A 23895-nucleotide genomic window follows, 5' to 3' on the forward strand; every position below is an offset into this window, starting at 1 on the left:
GTGTGTGTGTGTGTGTGTGTGTGTGTGTGTGTGTGTGTGTGTGTGTGTGCTGTATCTGTTATGTGGTGTGTGTGTGCTGTGTCTGTCTGTTATGTGGTGTGTGTGTGTGTGTGTGTGCGTGTGTGCGTGCGCGCGCTGTGTCTGTTATGTGGTGTGTGTGTGTGTCTGTTATGTGGTGTGTGTGTGTTCTGTGTGTGTATGGCATGTGGACCGTATGTGGCATGTGTGTGTGTGGCATGCGGTACATGTGTGATACGTGGTGTGAGTGTGTGCGGGCGTGCTGTGTGTGGTGTGTGTGTTGTCAGCGTGCAGAGGCCAGAGGATCACACTCTTGTTCCTCTAGCTCTGGCCACATGCTCGAGTTGAGATTCTGTCTGCTATTATCATGCCCGCCCTGTGCCACGTGCTTGTGAGGCCAGAGGCTCTGGGAGTCGGTTCCCGTGGCTCTGAGAACCAGGCTCAGCTTTGGGCATGGCTGCGAGCACCTTAATCCCTCCTTTTCGTTTCTCTCCGGGGCAGGCTGCTCGTTGGCCTGGGGCTGGTGAGGGGCTGGTGAGGGGCTGACGGGGCTGATGGCCAGCAAGAGGCGAGGAGATATTCCTGCCACTGCTCCCACCACTGAGGCTCTAACCATGAGCCACAGTGCCCCGTGTCAGGGGGAAAGGAAACTCACGTCCCCAGACCCAAATGTCAATGCAAATATCTAGAAATGAGCTCGGCCTGGACTGTAGGATTCTGGTGGTCTGGTAAAAGCCGGCATTCCTCGGCACCCCGTGACACCAGCTCCTGTCTACCGGGAGGAGTCATTTCCCTTCCCTCTGGCAGAAGAGACGTGGGACTCTGCAGTTACTGTGTCCCTGTGCGGCCTGTCAGCACATCAAGGTCCGGCTGGCCCCAGGCTCCCTCAGGCCCTGCTCACAAGTGCTGGTCAAACATCTCAAACCCCCACACCAGTCCCCCAGCCTTCCCTTCTCCAGTGCCCACCCTGCCTGTGACCCAGCGACTCTCACTGTTCAGGGCCCTGCCGGTCCCACTACGCTTTCTCTGTTCTCGATCCCCCATGTCTCTGCTCTTGCCCAGTCTGCTGGCACAGTCAGTCCACTTTTTCCTCTCTGCTCCGGACTCTCTCTCTCTCTCTCACTGTTATAATAAAAACCTTCCCCTTCACTGGAGCACAGTGCTGCCATGTTGGCAGTTTCCTTACTGCCCTCTGCCCCCTGCTTACGCCTGGCTTTTACAAAGATTTGCTGTTTTTTAATTTTAAAGTTGTGTGTATATGTGTATGCTCCTTCAGTACGCGCTGCAGAAGGAGCTGGAGTTGGAGGCAGTTGTGAGCTGCACCCGTGTGGCCCGGGTATCAGTGAGCCGGCCCAGCTCTCCAACCCCATCCTGGCATTTACAAGGCCTTGGGGGCTGAACTCCCACCCCGAGGCTGCACTCCCAGTCTGAGCCTCCTCCCTGGTCCTGCCACGTCTCTTTTCTGCACCTTGGAGCGTGCGCTCTTCTCATAGCTAACTAATCCAGTCTTCATCCAGACAACCAAACTTACTGTGGGAGTTCAAAACACCATCTGACTGGGTTCTCCCTGAAGACAAAACAAAGTACTGGATTAAGAATTTAAGGTTCTTTGGTTTCCAAGTCAAGACTGGCACCTTCTCTCGTCCTTCTTTTCTCTCTGAGGAGAACGTTTCTTGGATTTGCTTTTCTCCATGCAAGTGTTAGAGAGTGTCTGAAAGGCGCCATTTCCCTTAGTGAGTTAGACCGTCACTTCTGGCCAGCCTGGGCTTCCTTGTCGCTCGTTTTCCTCCTTGTATCCATGTTCACTAACTAGAAAAAGATGGGCTCCCCAAACCAATCACAGACACTTGGGTGGCAGTAACCGAAACCCTGCTGTAGGGGTTGTGTTTCCCTTGAAGGGAGGCACAGACAGTGCAGAATCGGTGCTGGAGACTCCGAGCTACCGCTGCAGGACCCCTGGGCTCAGATTTTTTTTTTAGCTTTGTTGTTCTCCTTGTGGGGCTCCTGTCAACCTCTGTGTCCTTCTATCTGCCCTTCTTCCATAAGACTCCTGCGCTCTGCCCAAAGTTTCTTTAACATCCATATGTTGCTGTTGAGTATGAAGCCAACATCATTTCAGCTATCAGGCCAACCCTTTCGACTGTAGTAGCTTACTTACCACTATTTTCATCAAACCCCAAGCTCAGAATATCATCAGACAACAGCTAAAACCTATAAAAGAGTTTTCCCACTACACTATAACCTGCTAGTTGCTGGATGTACCCACCGAGGTGTTTGAAAAAACACCTTGATTTATGACTTTCTCTTGTTCTATAACTGCAGAACTTCCCATAACTGCTTTCGGGTTGGTGCATGTTGTCCAAGGCAACCTGAATCTTCTTCCCAGGTTATGCTCAGTCACATTTGGCTTCAAATAAGCTATATTCTTGTTCCCTTTGCTGTGAGCACTGTTTTTCATGTACAATAAATGGGAACAAACAAGGGCCAGAAGGTGTCTTTAAACCCGAGACCCGTTCAGTGACTGCTAGAATTAAGAGATGGAACTCTTCATTTCTGAGATCATGAGCAGCTTGGTAAAGCAGAGTGGGTCAGAACGAATGGAAGCATCTTAAGTGGCAGAGAGAACACACAGGAGGTGAGGAGTGCTGATGGAGAGTGGCCTGAAGTTGGAAGGTGGAGGTGTCAGCAGTCAGCCTGGCTCCTGGGCAGACTGGACGAGCCACAGGGCAGATCTGGGGCCAGTGCAATGCATGCCCATCGTTCTCTGTGTGGAGTGAAAAGCTTCTAGTGGAGTGCTGAAATGGGACTGGGAAATAATAGTTAAGATTGAGCGTGTGCCGGGAGGACAGGGAATGTGATGTCTATGAGCCTGAGAGGAGCTGCTAAGTTACACACAAAGTGAAAAAGAAAGTTGGTTACTACCAAATGATTCAGTCAGAGTGGACTCAAGGAGGACTCTGAGGCCGAACAATGGTGGACTGACTATTGGCCAGGATGGTGACTTCAGTAACTGATACTCAATTTCTATAGTAGGAACTGTTAACCAGTCATGAAAACCAAAGCCCTCGCTTGGGATTGGATTATGTTGAGTGACCTTGCCTAGAAGTCACTGTCCTGAGCTCTGCCAGTGCCTGGGGATCCAGGTGTTTGAAGCAGGGAGCAGCTTTAGGCCAGACTGGTCTGGTGAGCTCTCAGGAGGCCTCAGCCACCATCCACCTCCGAGCCAGCTGCCCACCTCTAGCTTTCCCTCTTCTAAGCTTTTCTGCATGGCTCAGTGCTTTCCTCCTCCACCTAACAGCCACCTCCAAGAGCCAACCTCCACAGGGCATTAAAACAGGCCTTTTAACAGGTCCATAGGAGTTAGTCACCCTGAGAGGCTAAGAGCGCTTGGCTGAGGCTGGCACCAGCATAAGCGTACGGTCTGGCCTGAACAATTGTGGTTTAGAGTCATGCACTCACAGGTTATGATTTGCCTGTGTCATAGCTTGAGAGTTGTTGAGCATATTAATGTCTGGGACCAGTGAATCTGTGTGAACGTGCTCTAAAGCCAGAATGGCAACGCTCTTGCCCTTTTTCTCTGCTAACAGACAGACCTTTTTGAGAGTTTGGTGATGATGTGAATCCCTGCCAAGGAGAAATCACACCGTACGCTTGAATCTAAAAGATTTGGAATGTAAATTCAAGAAGTCCATATGTATTCGGATGTGCATAAAATCCCCCAAGCTAACAGGATCTGTAAGTACAAAGTGATATTAAGCATATATTTTTAAATATGTAGAAGTGTATTTACTCAAACCTCAATAATTTCCTCAAGGAAAGGATATGTGTAGGTAGAAAAAAAATGAAAGATATACACTATAATGTGGGTGCTGTGCAATGTCAGTAAAACTGTAGATGGTTTAAATTTTCTTGTGATTTTTTTTTTCTCAATTTGATTATATTTTTCTGTAGTTTATTCTCACTGAAGTAGTTGCACTTATGACAGATCTTCAAAACAGGGAAAGAGCTACAAAAAGCAAAAAGACACCTGAGCAGATGCCGAGGGCTTGCTGGGTACGGATTACTAACTGGCCTCTAGGATCATGTTGTTCGTGTACATTTTCTTCCTGGCATTCTGATGGTCTCAGGTGTGGGGTCCCGACTCCAGCTAAATCATCAGTCCACCAGTGTCTTTTCCGAAGACTTGCATGAACGTGACTAGCAAGGACAAAGTAAGGGCACTTGGGGTAATGGGGAAACGTTTCTTCTTGCCTACAGGACATAAAGAAAAGCACGTGGCTTTTGAGTGCCTGGCTGCCGCTGCCTCTGAGTCTAGCTGAGTGGAAGTCTTTTCTGACTTTTGACTTCAGTTCTCATGATTTTGTAGATGCTTTCTGCTCTTCTAACGATTTTCCTTTTTCAGTCTGAACTAGTCAGAGTTCAATTTCTAGCACCTGGACCGAGTACACAGTTAAGAAAATTTAAGAATAAAGTATAACCCTAGTTTTGAAATACATGAAATCACCAGTAGCTCCTGACTCCAAATGTCGTAACTGTCTCTCTGTGTGTCTGGCCTTGCGGAGGGTTGAGGGAAGAACAGAAAAACAGACAAGTACGGAGGACTGGCTCAGACCTTCAGATCATCCTGTCTGTCAAGGAGGCAGAACTCATCTTGGCTCCAGGAAGAAATAGACAATACCAGGATTGTTCAAACTGAGGTTATGACCATAAGCATGACAATCACTTCTCTCACTTACGAATGTGATGTGTAGGATAACTCATTTACAAGGTTGTGAAGGATATGCATGTATTTGTTTTTCTTAACTCGGCACACTAGAAAGCAATCCCTGCATTGATGGGGCAACGGGAGGTGTTTGGGCTTTGCCAAAACCTCAGCAAATGATCGATACTCTACAAAAGAAACTACAGTCCACTTGGGTTCTTCAATGCCAGTGTGGTCATGAGTGCCGGGACTTAATTATTCTAGGAATACTTGAAATAGTGAGACTCCAGAATGTCTGTCTCTATCTGTCTGTCTGTGTGAAGGCACAAAGACAACATCAGCTGTCATTCTTCAAGTGCCATCTTGTTTTTGAGAGTTTCTCACTGGCCTAGGACTTCTGCAGTGGGATTACAAAGGTACACCACTACACTTGGCTTTCTTTCTCTCTCTGTCTCTCTCTCTCTCTGTCAAATGAGTTCAAGTGATTCTCTTAGTAACCATCCTTTTAATTGAAATATAATTAATCCAAGTGAAAAACTGCCATCCATCCAATTCATCCTACCTAGATCCATATTGAACATGAGAATAATGAAGCTGCTTAAATGTTATTTTATGTGAGTGGGTACTTTGTCTACATATCCTTCTCTGTACCAAGTATGTGCTTGGTGCCTGCAGAGACTGGAGAGAGAGAGTCAGATCCCCTGGAACTGGAATTTTGGATGGTTGTGAGCGTAGGTGCTAGGATTCAAAGCCTGATCCTGTAGAGCAGCCAATGGGAGTAATCAGTGAGCCATTTCCCAGTCTTTATGTCAATTTTTAATTATTTTTTTTGAGAATTCCATACATGAGCAATGTATCTGCACCATTTCTCCCTTTCTTCTTACCCTCTAACTCCTGCCATGTCCCCTTTGTGTACATGATGGCATGACTGTGCTGTGGTGTGGCTAATGGTTGTTATAGATGAGAGGTGGGAGAGTACTGAGATGGTGAGAGGAGCAGGTTGTAAGGAGAACGAGCATCTGGGAGAAAGCCCATGAACCTGGAACTGGATGGGGTTTAAACAGGGGAGGAGGTGAGAAGGGCTAGGATGCTAACTAGCGTGCATTTAGAAATGTGTAAGAGGTCTTGGCGATACTGCAGGAGCCTGGAGGGCAGCGTGGGCTTTGAGATGCTCACAGGCGTCATAGGGAACCACATATCCCTGATGCGGAGGTAAGAGCAGCGACTCCTTTTGGTAGACGGGAATAAGTTTCATAAGCTCCAGAGGAATTCTGGCTTTTATCTATCCACCAGAAATCCTACTGTGGTTCGGTTTGGACTCATTTCTGGCTGCACAGACTGCCTTTCGGAGTTTGGGGAATTTGATTTTCCTTTGGAACTGACATCCCTCACACTCTCTCTTGAAGTCATGACCTTATGCCAATTATTTACAGAGTTTTAATTGAGATTTGTGGGGTGTGTGTGTGTGTGTGTGTGTGTGTGTGTGTGTGTGTGTGTGTTATATGCATCATTTCCTTGAGACACATCTTCACACTGAAACTAGGCTGAGGACCAAGAAACCCCAGCAACTGCCCTGTCTCTACCCCAACAGCACTGGGTTAAAAGCATAAATGCATCCGGTCTGGGCTTTTTATGTAAGTTCTGGGATCTGAACACTATCAACTGCTGAGCCCATCTTCAAAGCTCTAGCTTTATCTCTTCTCAGCCATATCTAACACAAATAGATCTTATAGTGTTTATTCTTCAGTGTGTGTGTGTGTGTGTGTGTGTGTGTGTGTGTGTGTGTGGTGTTTAATCTCCAAGATTTCCTTTTTTCCCCCATTTTGGAATCTTTTCCTTTCTGCCTCTGTTTAAATCCCTTTTCATTTTTAACTCTCCTGACTAGTGCCCACTTGTGTGATATAAACAAACTCTGTGGCTGCGCTGGATCGTAGGAATGTATCTGAGACTGTACTGCGGTCACAGCCTATGCCTCAACTGAGGTCCAGCTACCCATCCTCTAAAGAGCAAAATTACAAATGGCAAGCAGGAGAAAGAAGATGTATTCACTATGGTCCCACCGGGAAGAGAGACAATGCGATGTAGCAAAGCCCTTGGGTCTGTCTGAAGTGAGATCAGCATTTAGAAAGTCAGGACGTATTGAGGCAGACAGACAACGCCGACATGATGGCTCTGTGGTAATGGTTAAGGGGAAGGGTTTTACTGTGCATGAAAGGAAGGATTACCCAGAGGCATCTGGAGGACTGTAGAGCAGAGACAGAAAGGAGTAGACGGAACATGGCCAGCATTCTGGACAAGACCAGAGCTGTCTGCGAGAGAGAAAATAGCAGAAAACAGAGAATAAAGAGAACATAATGCAAATAGCAGGGGCAGGGGTAAAACTCTGCCAATTTCAGGAGCACAAACAAGCCTTGGGGGGTGAGAAGGGCTGGATGCTAGTGTGGACTTTGACATGTGTACCAGGTGCTGGTGAAACTGCAGGAACCTAGAGGCCAGCTTGGGCTTTGATACGCGACCACAGGTAAGCCATTTGTCCTTCTGCCAGAGGACAGGAAGGGAGATGATTCCTTTTGGCAGATGGGAACACAGTTTCTGAGGAAAGCTGGCATTCATGTAACCACGGGAAGGGCTCTGGTCCATTTTGAGCTTATTTCTGGATGGACTGTCTTTTAGGGTTTCCTTTGGACCTGACAAAGGATATACACACCCACGCTGCCCATGCAGGGCCTTCAGTCTCGTCCTGCAAGGGGCTCTGACAAATTGTGCGAGCTGTGTGGAATCTCTTAGGCAGAAGAGCTCCCAAATTGGCTAGGGTCTTTTCCTTCTTCCTGTATGGGATCACTGAGGGAAATTCCCATTTCTTTAGAGACCATTGTTTCAACAGTCTGATTGAGAGACACAAGTGTCTCTTTAGAATCTCTTCATTTCTGGCAGGCAAATACAGGCCAATGAAAGAACTCTATCTATAATCTTAAGAGCATCTTTCTCAGAGCTATTTTATTTATTTTTATGATTTTGTTGCACACGGACCCACATTCCCTGAGCATTTGTGCGGTCTGAGGATCTAGGCTCTATGTGAAGGAAAGCAGTGGCCTGGCCTGGCCTTTGCCCTCACAGGCCTGCTGCTTGGGTCAGTGCTCTCTGACCAGTCAGAGAAACAGCTAGCAGCCTGGATTAGCCAGCAACAACCCTGACACAGACAACTGCGTTCTTATCTTGCCTGACCATCACCAGGATGAGGTGTCTGGAACCACACAGCAAACTGAGCAACAGCTGAATGTCAATGGATGGGAGGAGGTAAGTGGGATAGAGGTTGGACCTGATATTTTTTTCCCTCTTCTCCACCCAACATCCTGGCCTCAAGCATTTCACATCAGTCTGCAAGGGCCTGAGAGAGGGAACATTTTTTTTTTTATTCTACTCAGTGACCTTTTGTCTTGATCAGACACACTGCTGGTTTTTCCTTTACTTCCTTCAGAATTAGAATTGTGCTAAAGTTATAGGGAGAATGTGGGAAAGATCACACCAGGTAAAACACAGACCTTAGTCCAGGAAGGATATTTTCTGCAACTGAAAAAACCCAAATAAAGAGTTTATGTTTCTTACGTTTTGTTCTGTGGCAGGGCTGAGGACTAAACCCTCAAGCCTCCCTCTGGCTGTCTTGCTGTTTCACAGAGCTCTCAGGCCAAGAGTTCAAATGCTGCACTCCTAACAGCTCACTAGTGAACTCTGAAGTCATATCCCATGACTAAAGAAGAATGAAGACAATTTCCTGTACATTGGCAGCATAATTCAGACAAAAGGATGGTCAACAGGGTATTTTTAAAAATGGGGCCTGAGAACTAATTCTACTACAGCTTTGTGACCATGTGACAATATAAATCTTTCTGCCTCTCTGAACCTTAGTTTCCTAATCCACAAAAGTGACTACATCTGAATTTGATAGAACATACATGACAACATTTTTAAACATGTTAAGGTGCTATACAATTGTATAACAATTATGTTGAACTAAAATTTTACCTCAGGTTATTAAGATATCCATTCTAATATAACTGTTGTATTTTCCCCTTACAAATTCTGAAACATAATTTAGAACTATTTGAAATTTAGCATCTTTCAATGTGACACAAAACATTGAAAATTTGTATGAATGTATATCAAGACCCAGACATGGGCTGATGTTTAACATCCAGGGTTTAACTGACTAATACATTTATAACTCTGGAAGCCTCATACCTTCTAATTGTTATGATATAAATGTAAAAATGCCACACACTCAACAGATCTAAATATGAAGAGATTTATTTGGGGAACAGAGAGAGACAGTGGGAGAGTGTAGAAGAGAGAGGAGGATGGGAGAGAAACCAAGCAGAGAGAGAGAGTGGGTGGAAGTGACAGGAGGGTTTCCATATCTGGAGTACCTGGCCTAGGTCAAGACAGAGGACATTGCCAGGGCCTTTAAGGGCAGGCCAGTTGAATAGCTTGCACAACAACATAACACTAATGGCTTCAGCAAGAGAAGAGTGGACGAGTTATGCACTGTGCATGAGGCGGTGAGATGGGTCTAATGGCTACTTTTCTTAGGGATTACTCCAAGAACAGTTAGTTACAGCGTGTTTGAGATCCTAGAGCCACACCTTTGCTTTTTGGTGAGTTCCACCAATGGGTCTGCAGCCCCACGGGAGGACCAACTTTTGACCCTTCCTTTTTCTTTGCTACAGCAATTAAATAAATCACTTTGTTGTGAGTCAGGGCACTGCTGTCTGGACATGCTTGCCTGAAGTCAAGTAATGGTTTGTGAAAGAGAAAAAGAAATTAGATGGCCAGAAGAGACATGTGTTAAAAGGGAAGAAATCAAAACAAAGAAACTTTGTTCATTTGGCGTAGAGAAAATTAGACTCGAACTCCTCTGCTTTTTTTTCTCCCACGTCGTGGTGTATATAGAAGATATTAGATGTGGCCAGCCCTCAGGAGTTGAATAGAGAGGAGTTGGGCCCCAGTCCTAGCTGCTTATGGCCACAGAGGTAAGATGGCCGCTGGGCACCCTGCCCCCCATCCAGGACAATGAGACGAGAACAGCGGAGGAGGCACGTTAAGCTCCTTCGCACACCCTGCGATGAGGCCTCTGCGTGTGCTGGTCGGCTCTCACAGTCACGTGTTTCCTGTACGCTGAGTCAATGCCACTCCGCCACTGCACCAGCTGGTTCAGTAAGTAAGTGTGCAAGGAGCACTTTCCCACTGGCGGAAGCCAGTCATGCAGCAGCTTCAGCTTCCGGCTTTCCTCACCTCTACAGGGCACAAGCCAAGTGACAAATTTGCCTTTGCACTCCTTTGTTCTTAGGCCAGATGGAGGCATAGTTCACCCAAATAGTCTCATTTTCTGAGTGACAGCCCCTGGGCAAACCCTGATGAGAGGGAGTGGCAAAGCACCCAAGGGGCACGCCGCCTGGAAACCAGCCTCATAGGATACAGAACCTGAAAAGAAACAGGGCGGAAAAGGAGGACAATCACCTACTGATTAACTCGGACAACCGGAAAGCGGGGGCAGCAGGTGACTTTCCTGCTCTGAATGTTCGAGGACCCTCATTGCCTTTGGGGTAAAATAACTATTTCCCCCAATTCCTTAGCAGTCAGGCACAAGCTTATCTTGTTTCTTACAAACAATAGAAGATGGGGGAGTGGACTTAGATTCACACAAGCTTCCTTATGTGGGTCACGACCCCTTTGGGGATCACATATCAAATAGTCCCCATATCAGATATTTACGTTACATTACGATTCATAGCAGTAGCAACATTAGCAATGTGGAGCAGCGACAGAATAACTGTGGCTGGGGACCACCATCACAGGAGGAAGTGTGTTAAAAGGCCGAGGCGGTAGGGAGTTTGAGAACCACCGTCCCCAGCAGGCCACTCTCTGCCTTCCTCCAGGCTGCTACCGAGCTTCTGAAGCCTTTTTCCTGTTTTCAGACAGAGATGACCCAGACCCGCACTAAGGGCAGAGCGACCTTCTTGCTTCCCGTCTGCCTCTCGCCATTCCACCGTGGCCCCTCAGGCCCCGCAGGCCCGGCAGACGCTGTCTCCTCCTTCAGGCCTTGGATGTCGCATTTACCAACTGTGCACACGACCTCTTGGCGCACCTCAATAAAACGTTAGAGTTATCCAAAGCTGCTGTTAGTTCAAACACAGCCTTTTTCGTGTTCTCATACAAGCTTGACTTTTTTCTCGTACTATTTACCTTTTTATCCACAGTAACCGTGGAGCCTGGGACGCAGCTGCGTAGCCGCCACTCAAGGACCAAGTGAGAGTTTCAGTCCCACTGTGAATATACGACACGCTCAGGATAGACGGTATGATAACAATTAGCTTTACATAAATAGAAAGTTTAAAATCGTAGCACTAATAAATGAGCATAGCTAGGTCTCGGGGACACAGCATTCAGCCCCACTACGTGCCGACCCTCGATGGCGGAAGCCTGTGGCTGCTGGCAGTGTCTGCTTGCTTGAGCGGAGTGCTGCTTCGCACACATGGCACCCGACTTACGGAAATACATGCAGCCGTGCGCCGATGACACAGGTAGGTGTACTGCACATCAAGACAAAGGTTTTCTGGGAAAAAACAACTACAAAGCAAAAGCAGGTCACATGACTTAGAGACGCGAGTAATCCGTTGACCAAAGGAGGCTGTTTCTCTATGTGTGTGTGTGTGTGTGTGTGTTTCCTTCTGACCATGAGTTCCTTCTGGGCCGCGAGCCTCTGGAGAATGAAGTCGGCCCGGCCCACGGGGGAAGCACGAGGCCTGGAAAGCGCTTGGAATCTGCAGTTCATTGTTGTGGATGCGGCGCCCCCTAGTGCACTGAACAACACAGGTGCCCGCCCAGGGCCCCACTGCCCTCCCTCCCTGCTTGACTAGAGCGGCCTGAGGTCAGTTAGCATTGCCTGTCTTTCTTTTTACTAACCAACCATCGATCGGAGGAGAGGCAGGCAGATGTTCTGAATTCCTATGGAACACTGACAGGCGTGGGCATCGTAAAGTGACTTGAAATGAAAATCCTAGGAAAATATTAAGCAAATATTAAAATTATACTTATTTATTATTGAGACCAGCTCTCACTGTGTAATCCTAGAACTTTCTATGCACAACAGCTGGCCTCAAACTCGGAGATCTACCTATCTCTGCCTCCCCAGTGCTGAGATTAAAGGTACATGCCACCATGCCCTTAATTTTGAAAGCGTTCCTACTCTGGTAGGTTTCCATGTGGCAATTTCAAAGGTCTTTACTATCATAATTTTCTATACACCTCCTCTATCCTGCCCACCCATCCCCTAGGGGTGCAGGCCCCGAAAGACTGCTGATGATCCTGTAGATTATCCTACGCCCATGCACACGCAGGCAGAACTAATAGACTCAGTAGGTATGAAAGAAGTAGGAGGAAACAAAGAGGAAAGGGGAGGGGGAGGGAGAGAGAAAGAACATATCAGGAGGTCGGGAGGGGAAACTGAAGGTAGAATAGGGGAAGAATTATAGAGGAGAGCTCGGGGGGATGAATTGGATCCAATTATATACATATACGAATGTCAAATATTTAACTAATGTGATTTTTAAAGAGTTTCTACTGTGTAAGGACACTGAGCAAAACTTTGTTGTAAGCATCAAAATGCTTATCACCTGCAAATGCACGTTCCTCCATCAGGACACTTGGAGCCTCAGCAAGCAAGAGTTACAAAGTAACTCATGCATGGCTCAGCCGACAAGAAGCTTCTCATAGCGCCATCTCTAGCACATCAGTCCCTCAGGATGTGGGTGGACCTTGCTCAGGCAAGGTTTCTACATCAGGTAATGTTGAAGTATTTGGGATTTGGCAAAGTATTTTTTAAAGAAAGTGTGATACGCCTCAGCCCACACGATTCTAATGCTATGCCACCCTGTGTCAGCACACATTGTGGTATTTCCCAAATTAACACGTTATTTTTCCATGCTTATTTCACAAACTTGACTCATTAATTTTCCTTTGGGGATACATACTGGAATAGTTTCAGTACCTTTCAATCTCAGTCGGAGGACAGACAGCAAAGTGTGCTGGACAGAAAAAACAAAAAAACCCAAAAAACCCTAGGTCTGAGATAAACAGGATGGCTCTGAGGAAGCTTGTAGTCAGGGCCACGGCTGCTTCTATGTGTGAGAACCGGCCCTAGAGGTATGGACAGGCTGTCACATTGAAAGCAACCCAGTGCTTTCTCTCACTACCCTACTGAAGGCAGCAGGAGCCGACAGTGACCCTACTTCCTCCCTTTCTCCCTTCCTTCTTTCCTTTTTTCCTTCCTTCCTTCCCTTCCTCCCTCCCTCCTTCCTTTCTTTCTTCCTTTCCTCCTTCCCTCCCTCCTTCCTTCCTTCCTTCCTTCCTTCCTTCCTTCCTTCCTTCCTTCCTTCCTCCCTCCCTCCCTTCCTTCCTTCCTCCATTCCTCCCTTCCTTCCTCCTTTCCTCCCTCCCTTCCTTCCTTCTCTCCTTCCTTTCTCCCTCCCTCCCTTCCATCATCATCTTGTTCTCATTCTTTGTCTTCTTTTTTCTTCCTCTTCTTTGTTTTCTTGTTCTTCTTCTTCCTGCTCCTCCTCCTCTTTGCCACAGCTGTGATACGACTTGTAAGCATGAGGGTCAGGGCTTCAGAAGTACAGGATCATATACTGCCAGATTTTCACTTTTTTTAAATCAAAACTTTTCCTTATGACAGGCAGACATGGTGTCGTATGCCTCTAATGTCATTACTCAGGAGGCTCAGACAGGGGAAACATGAGTTCAAAGCATGACTTTGTCTTAAAGGCCTAAAAATAGAAACAAAAACAACCCCCTTCCTTTTTGTGTGTGCAACCTCTGTGAACTCACGTCGATTTTTCCAGGATTATTGTTGTTATTAACAAAATCCTACATCAAGGTACTTTAAACAATTCAGAGGACTGATACTCCAACCAAGGACCATGCATGGAGATAACCTAGAACCTCTGCACAGATGTAGCTCATGGCAGCTCAGTATCCAAGTGGGTTCCATTGTAATAGGAACAGGGACTATCTCTGACATGAACTCAGTGGCTGGCTCTCTTATCACCTCCCCCTAAAGGGGGAGCAGCCTTACCAGACCACAGAGGAAAACATTGCAGCCACTCCTGATGAGACCTGATAGGCTAGGGTCAGAAGGAAGGGGAGGAGGACTGCCCCTATCAGTGGACTTGGGGAGGGGCATGGATGGAGAAGAGGGAGGGAGGGTGGAATTGGGAGGGGACAAGGGTGGATTCTACAGCTAGAATACAAGGTGAATAAATTGTAATACATTAAAAATGATATTAAAATAAAGAAGTAAGAGGAAACAATTTATGATGTAGGGTAGGCAAGGTGGCTCAGAGGGTTAAGGCACTTAGATGACCTAAGTTCGACTCTCAGGACCTACTTAGTAGGAGGAAAGAACTGAATCCTGAGAGTTGTACTTTGATTTCCAGACATGAACCATGGCACCTCATATGCTCACACACATTTACACATGCACACATACAATAAGTGAATATACATAATAAATAAATAAATGCGATAAAAAGCTGTAAACAAGAGGTGAATCCTAGAACTTACAGCTAGGTCAGGTCCTCCCAAAAACTTTGTAAAAAAAATAAAAATCTATACAGTATTTTATCTTGGATAACGCATAGTGATTAGGACAACAGATGCCGGCCAGGAGGGAAAGTCCTTGTTTCCTCTCTGCCTGGAAGGTGCTTCGGTGAGGCTGGCCATGTGGACTCACGTCCCACTTCAGAAGCCTTCTGTAGGCTGACCAGTGTGGACCTGAGGGACTGGGCACCCAGGGGCCTAGACTTACATGGAATAATTCGGTCTCCAGCCCCTGCTAACTGGCCTAGGAAGACCTGTGTTTCTTCTTTAAGTATTTGGGGCTGGAGGGCAGCAAAGACTCGGTGCAGAAGCAGCTCTTAAAGATCACTGGACCTTCTAGCTAGGCTGACTTAAACACAGGGATGTCAACTTACTCCAGTGCGTGGTGACAGACCTAGCAGGATTTGAACTCTGGACTTTTGTGCATCAGTCTGTGTCCTGGTTTTGTGCAACTGCTCCAGGCTCCACCTCATAGCCAGCATGTTGTGCGTGGTGGACCCATCCTGCGGGCTGCCTTCCTCAGGACTGCAATCAAAGGCATGCTACAGGTCACTGATGACTGTTCTGGCAGCCACGTCATGGACAGCCAGCTCCCCGCCTGCTCAAAACATACAGCGTCTGGTGAGAGCCAGATTGAAGATCGCTAACCTTGCCCGCCAAGATTCCGAAGGGAAAAACTTAGCTCAGAGTTTTCCCCTTCATAGTGATTTTTCTTCCCTTCCTTTTGTTCCTTTTTATTTCCCTCTTTTCTTTTTCTTCTTCTTCTTCTTCTTCTTCTTCTTCTTCTTCTTCTTCTTCTTCTTCTTCTTCTTCTTCTTCTTCTTTTTTTTTTTTTTTTAAAGGGAATCCCCATGTTTACAAGTTGAAATCCAAAAGGCACAACCGGTCAGTTCGTGATTCTGTGACCGGGAACATCTGTGAGTCTGGGGCTTCCTTGGGAATCAGTTGCAGCCTTGAGAGCAGCAAGCCAAGCCTGCCCTAGGCGGAAAGGAATTCTGCAGAGGGAAACTATGAGGAGGCCCGAGTGCTTCCCGCCTGGTTAGCCTCTGGATTTGCCTTTCTGAGACATGTCTGCACTCAGCTTCAACTGCATTTTGAGTCTTTTTTTTTTTTTAGGTGGGTTTTCCCAAACTCCATATAGACATGAGTCTGCACTTTGCATTTAAGAGTGATAGGCAAACAGGGCTTGGATCTGTTTACTGCAAATAAGGACAGGGGCGGGGATGTGGCTCAGTGTGGAGAGTGCTCGCTGTGTAAGCATGGAGAACTGAGTTTGATCCGCAGCACCCATGTGAAAAGCTGATGCTGATGTCTATAACCTAAGCCATGAGGAAGAGATCAGAACATCCCAGGGACTCCCAGAACTGCTAGTAGTGGAAATAGTGAGGTCTAGGTTGGAGAGGAACTTTGTCCTGGAAAATAGAGAGAGATGGTGGGTGAGATGGATCACCAAGCCAACAGCCTCACTCCAAACCCACATGGTAGAAAGAGAGAACTTGTTCCGGCAAGTTGTCCTTTGACCACACACATGCACCCCAAATAAATTCTAAAAAGTATGGTTAAAAACTGAAAATGAGGCAGAGAATACAGAAAGACACCTCTAGCCTTCTCAGGCACACACACACACACACACACACACACACACACACACACACACACACACACTTAAATGAAAAAAAAAATGAGAAAGCCTTTCTTTAAACCTCACCCTTTAAAATAAGGAGAAAATTCTAAAACAGAGCATTTGTATCTGGCCTGGAGGACCTGTTTGAGAACTAACAAGGCCTTCCTTGGAGGAAAGGAGCTCGGTTGCCAGCCCCAACTCCAGAAGAGCCCAGAGTGTGCCAGGGTCCATAATGCCTGAGTGTGGTGGGTGGTCCTAGGAGTGGCTGGCGGCTGCCACTTATTTGTATTCTGGGTTCTAGGTCAGTAATTAAGGGCTGGAGAGATGGCTCAATCAGTTAGGTGCTTGCCTGCAAGCATGGGGGCCCGAGTTTATTCTCAGAACCCATCTGGGAACAAAACAAACAAGAGAAAACACCAACCTAGGCATGATGGTGTGCCTACAGTCTCAGTACAAAGGAGGCAAAGGCAGGCGTGTGACATCTAGACCAAAAGACAGTGTCTCAAGAAGCAGCAGGTGGGTGGATCTGGGCTGGGAGATAGTCTAACGGGTAGACACTTTCCGTTCAAACCTGACGGCCTGAGTTTGACCTGTGGCACTCATGTAAGGGTAGAAGGGGAGAAGTGACCCCACAAAGCCGTCCTCTGACCTCCTCACATGTGCCATGGAAAAAGTAAACGAAACACCAGAAAATCCTGATACAAGAAAGCCTATAAGCTCAAACCAGATCTATTAAGAAAAACTTACGAGGCAAGGTATAGTGGCATTCACCTTTAATTTCAGCACGAGAGAGGCAGAGTCTGAGGCCAGCATGGTCTACATGCTGAGTTCCCAGATGACTAAATCTCCATAGTGACACCCTGATCTGAAAAAGAATCTTGAAAGAAAAAAGACAAACACCTGTCATCCCTCTCAAAGTCAAGAAAAGTTGCTGGAGCCCAGGGCATCATCTTCAGCTTCCATAGCAAAGTATTACCTGCCAGGGTCTCAGCATGGAGGCTGGAAAGCCAAGATGATGTTGGCAGTATTCTTTTGTTGTTGTTTGTTTTGTTTTAATACTCTGGGTTTCAAATTTCATTCAGTCAAATTCAACAGCCTGAGTCACAGAAGAAAACATTACAGAGTGAAGAGCCCTCCCTGTTACCAGCTGCTAAGGAGATGCCTGAATTTCTTAGGTAAATCGTGTTATTACCAAAATAGACCTTTCTTTCACTGAATGCCCAGATTCTGATTTTGTTTTTTTTTTTTTTTTTTTACACGAAAGTCAGTCACTTGCAGCTGGAATGTAGTGATCAACATAGAGAAAGCATCGGGTCCCTGTCTTTGCCCATCCTCTCTCTCTCTCTCTGTCTCTCTCTCTCTCTGTAAGTGCCACTGAACTGCAGCATTTAAATTTTCTAGGGTCTCTATTGCTATGACAAAAATGCCAAAACCAAAAAGCAAGTTGGGGAGGAGATGGTTTCCTTAGCTTATATTTCCACATTGCTCTTCATCATAGGAAGTCAGGACAGGAATTCAAGCAGAGCAGGATCCTGGACGCAGGAGCTGATGCAGAGGCCAAGGAGGGTGCTGCTCACTGGCTTGTTCCCCATAGCACGTTCAGCCTGCTTTCTTATAAAACTCAGGACACCAGCCCAGGGATGGCACCACACACCATGGCCTGGGCTGTCTCCCACTGATCACTAATTGAGAAAATGCCTTAGTGCTGGATCTCATGGAATCATTTCCTCAGTGGAGGCCCTTTCCTCTCTGATGACTCTAACTTGTGTCAAGTTGACACATCAAACTATCTAGTACAGATGGCATTTCTGGCATGAAGACCACTCACCGGCCAGGTAGAGGCTCGGCGAGTCTGTGATTCCAGCCAGCTCACTCAGACGAGGTACACCCTTCCTCTCCTACATTACGATACTCATGTGGATGCTTACGATGATTTAGGTGACAGGTGGCATATCGTGCCCCTATGTGCATCTGGAACTTGGTCCCTGTGGAGCGGTTGTGCAGCTAGAGGAAGCTCACTGCTTCCCCAGGTCCTCCCCTCTGATAAAACGTGATGCGAGCTTCCAGCCCGACCACCGTGCTGACCTGTGGCTACGCGTGCCACACCCCTGGGGACACCACCCTTCCGCACCATACGCCACGCTAGAGCCTTTCTGCCTTCAGTTGCCTTTTTGCTTTTTGCATTTCGTTACAGCAACTGAAATGCAAGCCACCCTACCCTCACAGTGTGTGCTGACACAGCAGCTGACCCTAAGCCAATCAGACAGAGGCGGAGCCAGATCTTTAGGGTGTTTCACACACACGGCTGGGGAACTAACTGAATGAATGGCTACTCAAGGTTTTTAGCCAGTTGTTTTTGGTTTTGGTGTGTGTTGGTATTTGGGTTTTTTGGGGGGAAAGGTAATATAGTTACAAGAATGAATGTTGATAGATTTCTTTTTTCAGACATACCTTGAAAAAAACACATCTTGAGGAAAGAGGGACGTCTTTAATTTCTAACTATCAAAATAACAGAAAAAAGGTCAACTTATTTATATTCATTTATTTCTATGGGTAATGAATAAGTTAAGGAGCACTTCACCTCAAACACAGATAGTTTTTATTTTAGCTAAGCTATCACCTTAGTTTCATATATATTTTTGAATTTCCATCAATGTCAAACACATTTTTTTTTTTTAATTCTTAAAAAACAAAACAAAGCAGACTTACAGGTACTTTTACATCGTTCAAGGAAAGTCAGCCGAGGAGTCATGAGAATACTTTTCTTTTTAAAAAACAACCATCTGACCAAAATAAAATCATTTTAATTAACTCCGTCCTGAGTAACTAAAACCTCGGAATGTGCTGAAAGGTTATAATAAATAAGGCAAAGACCAATTAGCTTAAAATGTATTTTCTTTTTAAATTAAACTATGTAAAATGTACAATATATTTCATGAAGTACAAACTGTTGGGTCAGGGCCCAAGTGAGCTGATGACGTACCTTGGCTTTTAGAGTCTAGGGGCCGTGTGCTGGGACAAGATACCAAGAGGGTCCGGCATGTAATCGGCCAGCCCCTTCTCCTGTGAGGTGACAGAGACATGGGTGAGAATAAAGGCCTCTGAACACAGAGCAAGGGATGCACAAACTTCCAGAAGGAAGTGATCAGCTGTCCCGATGTTTTGACAGGAGCAGAGAAAACCCAGCCCGTGCAACTATCTTCAGACTGGGACTGCCCGGTGTGTAAGCTACTACCCGTCCCTCTGTGCGTAACGTCTCAGGGGTGACTTACAGGGTACCACACAGAAAGTGGTCGTAGCTGTTTGCTCTGCTGCTCTTCATCTCATTAATGGAAAGGCCCAGATCTCCCGAATGGCACAAAGGGGATTTCCCCCTCTGTGAACTCTTCTCTTGTCTACTTCCTGTCTCAGTTCTCTGAGGCAGAAAGGAGGCCCACGAGTGGCCAGTGCTGGCCTCAGGCTCTGTGGCCCCTGCCTTCCCTAGATGACCATGGTGGGAGCCTTCTTAATGCATGTCATGATAAAGCAGCTTCAGTGTGTACTGGACAGTTTTCAAATGATTGGCTCTAGACCTTGGCTAGTGTCCAGTTTTAGAGAAGGAAGCAAAAAAAATTCCAGAGAGACTTTATGGTCTCTGCAAAGTACAGAATGCACGTAGCTCGTGTGGTCAGGGTCTTGTTGGCTTTAAGCACTTGTAACTGCGTTAGTGTTCTTCAAGGGCTGGCTCTGGAGTGAACCTAAGGCAGACATGAGCTGTCACCATGTCCTTCCTGCTGCCACCACTGTGCTCTGGCTTCTCAGCCAGCTGCACAATGTCCACCAGTGAGAATATAAACTTTTCAGAACTAACTCTCTCTCTTTTTTTTTTTTTAACGATAGACACAATTTAAAAATCAAAGGAAGAGAAGCATCGTGGATGATGGGGAGTTGGCAGGGGAGAAGTAGAAGGGATAAACTGGTGTTAAAAAAAATTGCCCAGTGTCTACTGAGATCACACGGGGGCACCAACTTACTCAGAAGCTGGCCAAGCAGCGTCTTGTCCAGGCACTATGGCATCAATGTCTCTGTCACGATGTCCCTGGGAATGCTTGCTAAAAGCAAGCAGGTTCTATAAAAAGTGATTCTGCTGCTGCTGCTGGGGCAGGCTGGGACCCTCCGTACTAATTACAGCGGCTCTTGCAGGTCTGGAAGTGATGATTGATACTGCTGTAAAGCCCCTTTTGGCTGCGAGTGTGCTCAGGGATTGTGCTGGTGTGCGGTCAAGCTCAGGATTCCTGCCATACGTGTCAAGGCCAAGGGTCAACTAGTTTCTGCCGCTTCCATGTGCAACAATACAGGGAACCGAGAGGTTTCAGACGGCCATGGCCTTCTCCTGAGGCCACCAGGCCCTCACATTCGATCTGCCCTGCCAACACTCGACATAACAAGCCAACGCTTTCCCAGCTCTGCACCTTCCTAGCAGAGTGACACTAGGAAATGCAGCATCTCAACGGAGCTTGCTACACATGCCCTTTGACCTTGACAAGCTCCCGGAGTGCTGCTGGGACGCTGGGTGCCAGAACCTGACCTGTTCTTTCAAGGATAAGTACTCTGCTCTTGGCAACAGCGTCCCCTGAGATGGACCAGAGGGAGAATTCTACCCATGTGGGTAGAATGTGCCAGCGGATCCTCCCTCTTGTATTATGTCTTCCTTCTACTCCTAGATACTTCTAGATCCTCCTCTCTGAAATGGTTGTTTCTACTGCATGATACAAATTTGGATATCTTTACCATGGGCGTAATAGTTTTTGGAGACATACTTCTTTCTTCTCTCAGTGTAAGAGGTGGGTAGGGGATGAGGAAGGCTCTTTCATGAAAAGGTGCTTCATGCTGAAGCCACCTAGAGTATTTGGGAAAGACTCAAGGACGCAAGGAAAAAAAACACAAAATAAAATTAAACAAATAAAACCCGCAAAACCGGGCGTCTCCCAATGACCCCAACATGTGGGAATGTTCTGTTCTTTTTAATGCACCCAAGCATTTAGGAAAGTCCCTTCAGAAATTTTCTTCCCCAAAGAACTTTCTGGAATGGGGATAAAGCCACAGAGGCAACCTGGTGCTGGCATCACCTCTTATAAATATCTTCTAGCCACTTTTCATCGTCTTGCTCCTCATCGTCGATCGGCTCCTCCGTCTCCAGAGGGGTGGGGATGAAGAACTGGGGTCGCAGAGGAGGCCTGCTCGCGTGAGACTTGAGTCCGAGCTTTCGCTTGAGCAGGTGAAACTGCTCTCTGACATAGTGATAGAATTCATACTCGTATCGCATCCTCTGGTAGAGAATCTGCACGGCCTCAGGGGAGGGGACAGTCTTCTTCACCGTAACAGTCATGTTGCCAAGTTTCCTGTGCTCTGGAAAAGAATCAGGGAACCCATGAGCAACTATCCACGAAGCCGAGTCTCGGGAGTAACAGTGCATGAGCCTGCCGGTATCGGACAGCCATCAGAGAGAAAACGTCCCCATTGGATATGGTAAGATAGCTCATTTCTAGGCTAGAGAAAAAGAATTCACTTGCTGTGGTGGTTTGAAAAGAATGCTCCCCAGAGACTCATTGTTTGAATGCTTGGCCCATAGGGGGTGCACTGTTAGGAGGTGTGGCTTGCTGGGCAAAGTGTGTCACTGTGGGAGCAGGCTTTGAAGTCTCTAGGCTCAAGCTATGCCCAGTATGGCACACAGCCTCCTGCTCCCTTGGGATCAGGAGACAGAGCTCTCAGGTCCTTCTCCAGCACCAGCCTGCACACTGCTGTGTTTGCTGCCTGATGATCAAATGGATGAACCTCTGAAACTGTAAGAGTTGTCTCAGTCACAGTCTCTTCACAGCAACAGAAACCCTAACTGAGGTGTTTGTTTATGGTCTTCTCCTGTCTTTTTTAACCGGGTAAGGGGCAGGCGGGGTAGGTTCAGCCACCTGAGAGGTTTAGGAGGGAGCATCATGTTGGAGTTGGAGGTTAGCTGGTTAGCACAGTGAGACAATGAAAATGAAAACATACATACTGTTGTGTTTTCCTTCTGTGATGGGGCGGGGGGAGGAGAAAGAAGGAGAAAAAAGGAAGAAGAAAGGAAAGTTTTCTTTTTTGAGACAGTGTCTATAATGGCACTTACTCTATCGACTAAGCTGACCTCTAACTCAGAGGTTCACCTGCCTCTGCTCCCCACCTCACTAAGCTGAAATTAAAGGTGTGCATCACCACATCAGGCTACATTCTTATTTTATTATTTAGTTTATTAGTTAAATTATTTAAGTCAAACTGTTCTAACATGAATTTGAAGAACATTACAAAAATCATGTATGTAGCCTTTGGCTAAATATTGTGAGAACCAGGAAAAGAGATAATGCAGGCAGAAAAGACAACATTTGGGGGATAACTGTCTCCAGAAGGGGCCTCAGGCAGTGCTCCTGGTGTCTTGTTCCCACTGCTGCTTTATATTTGTGTCCTGGGGAAGGAAGCTACAAAGTTGCTCCCTGTGCAGGAGCCGTCTCCAGACAGCACACCCTATAGGACGGGACATTGCTTCCTGCCACACAGCTCGCCATCTTCTTGCCCAGGTCCATTTGGCAAAGCTGGCATCTGGTCTGCCGTCTCTATGTCCAGTGTGATTTGTCAATTAGCTTAGAACTCAGGCGTGGCAAAGCGGGTGTCATTTATTAGCCCCTCAAATCCCAAAGACAAGTAACACAAAAGGCATGCTGTGCCATCCCAGTGGCTTCTGCAGGAGGTAGATCGACAGGCAGTAACCTTTCTGGCAGCCAACAAAGAGGTTGACACATCACCCTGCTCTTAAAATAGCAGAGTCACAATTATTACCAAGTATGAAACCATTTGGGACTGTTTTCCATCAAGTCTCTTAACAAAAGGCTTCAGCGGAATTAGCAACATTTAAATAGTATCCATGGAGTGAGTCTGGTATATGACACTGGGACTCTGGGGAGGGTGCTCACATCCCTTGGTACTGCCTTATTGTATCCACATTTTGTAAGGCAATGGAATCTGCAGCAAGATCCCAAGGGGCCTTTCCACAGTTACTCCACTGGACTGACCAAACTGTACTCAGAACAGTCACTAGGCTGTGCTGTCTATCTGTTTGCAAACTCCTCAGAACAGGCAGAGAAAGCAAAGAATTTCCCATTTGTAGCTACAAGAATTTAGAAAGACCCTTTCTTGGGTAGCGAGAGACCCCTAAGTGTATTTCCATCTCCTTAGTCTTTGTTACTCCTTCGTAGTCTTCTCTAAGGGCCTCATGAAACATGTGGACAAGGACGGCTGGCGCAGAAGGACGCTGGGGTTCTGATGCTGGCCCGCAAGATCTGGATCTACCTGTACTTGTACAAACCTGCCTAACACATGATACCTGATTGGTTGATTAAATGGCCTATACTTAGGCAGGGCAGAATGGGGTAGGTGTGGCTAAGGTTCCTGGGCTTTAATGGACGGGAGACAGATGGGCAGGAAGACAGGAGAAAGGAGGTCAGTATATGGGTTAGGTGGAGAAGGAACCACATGGGTGAGGAGGAAGGACTCTGAGGATGGTGTGGATGGAGAAAACATCCAGATGAAGAATATGAGCAAGTATTTAAAAGATTATGGATGGAAGGTAGTCCAGATAAAAATGGTTAAGGCAGAGGGCATTGGATGGGGGCTGGGAGATGGATAGTGAGGTTGTTGAGACAGCATAGGTATTATTTACCCTGTGACTATTGTGGTGGTGTTACTTAACCCACTATCACAAACAATAAGACAGACACCTGTTAGATTTTATAACCGCCTTATTTACCTTAGGCGGGGTAAATAATACATAACATTATATAGCCCAACACCATTTTATTTACAACAACAGAAGGATCTTAGTGAGCCCACCTTT

At 46.6% G+C, this 23895-nt stretch overlaps 1 protein-coding gene across 3 annotated transcripts in view; it reads right to left on the bottom strand.

The window, feature by feature from the left end:
• Ust (uronyl 2-sulfotransferase) overlaps positions 1-23895 on the bottom strand; it is a 328830-nt gene that overhangs the window by 43676 nt on the left and 261259 nt on the right. Inside the window, exon 8 of one of the 3 annotated variants that reach the window (XM_055608071.1) lies at positions 10066-10198. The exons of 1 other annotated variant lie outside the window; for it this stretch is intronic. In XM_055608071.1, coding sequence (XP_055464046.1) covers positions 10083-10198 — 116 coding nt within the window. In that variant the 3' untranslated portion in view covers positions 10066-10082. Of the gene's footprint in view, positions 1-10065; positions 10199-21076; positions 21387-23895 lie in introns of those variants that run through there. One more of the 3 variants, XM_055608070.1, reaches the window with a different exon arrangement.

The sequence above is a fragment of the Psammomys obesus genome, unplaced genomic scaffold, assembly GCF_907164565.1.
Source record: "Psammomys obesus unplaced genomic scaffold, mPsaObe1.curated_primary_1811, whole genome shotgun sequence".
NCBI lineage: Eukaryota > Metazoa > Chordata > Mammalia > Rodentia > Muridae > Psammomys > Psammomys obesus.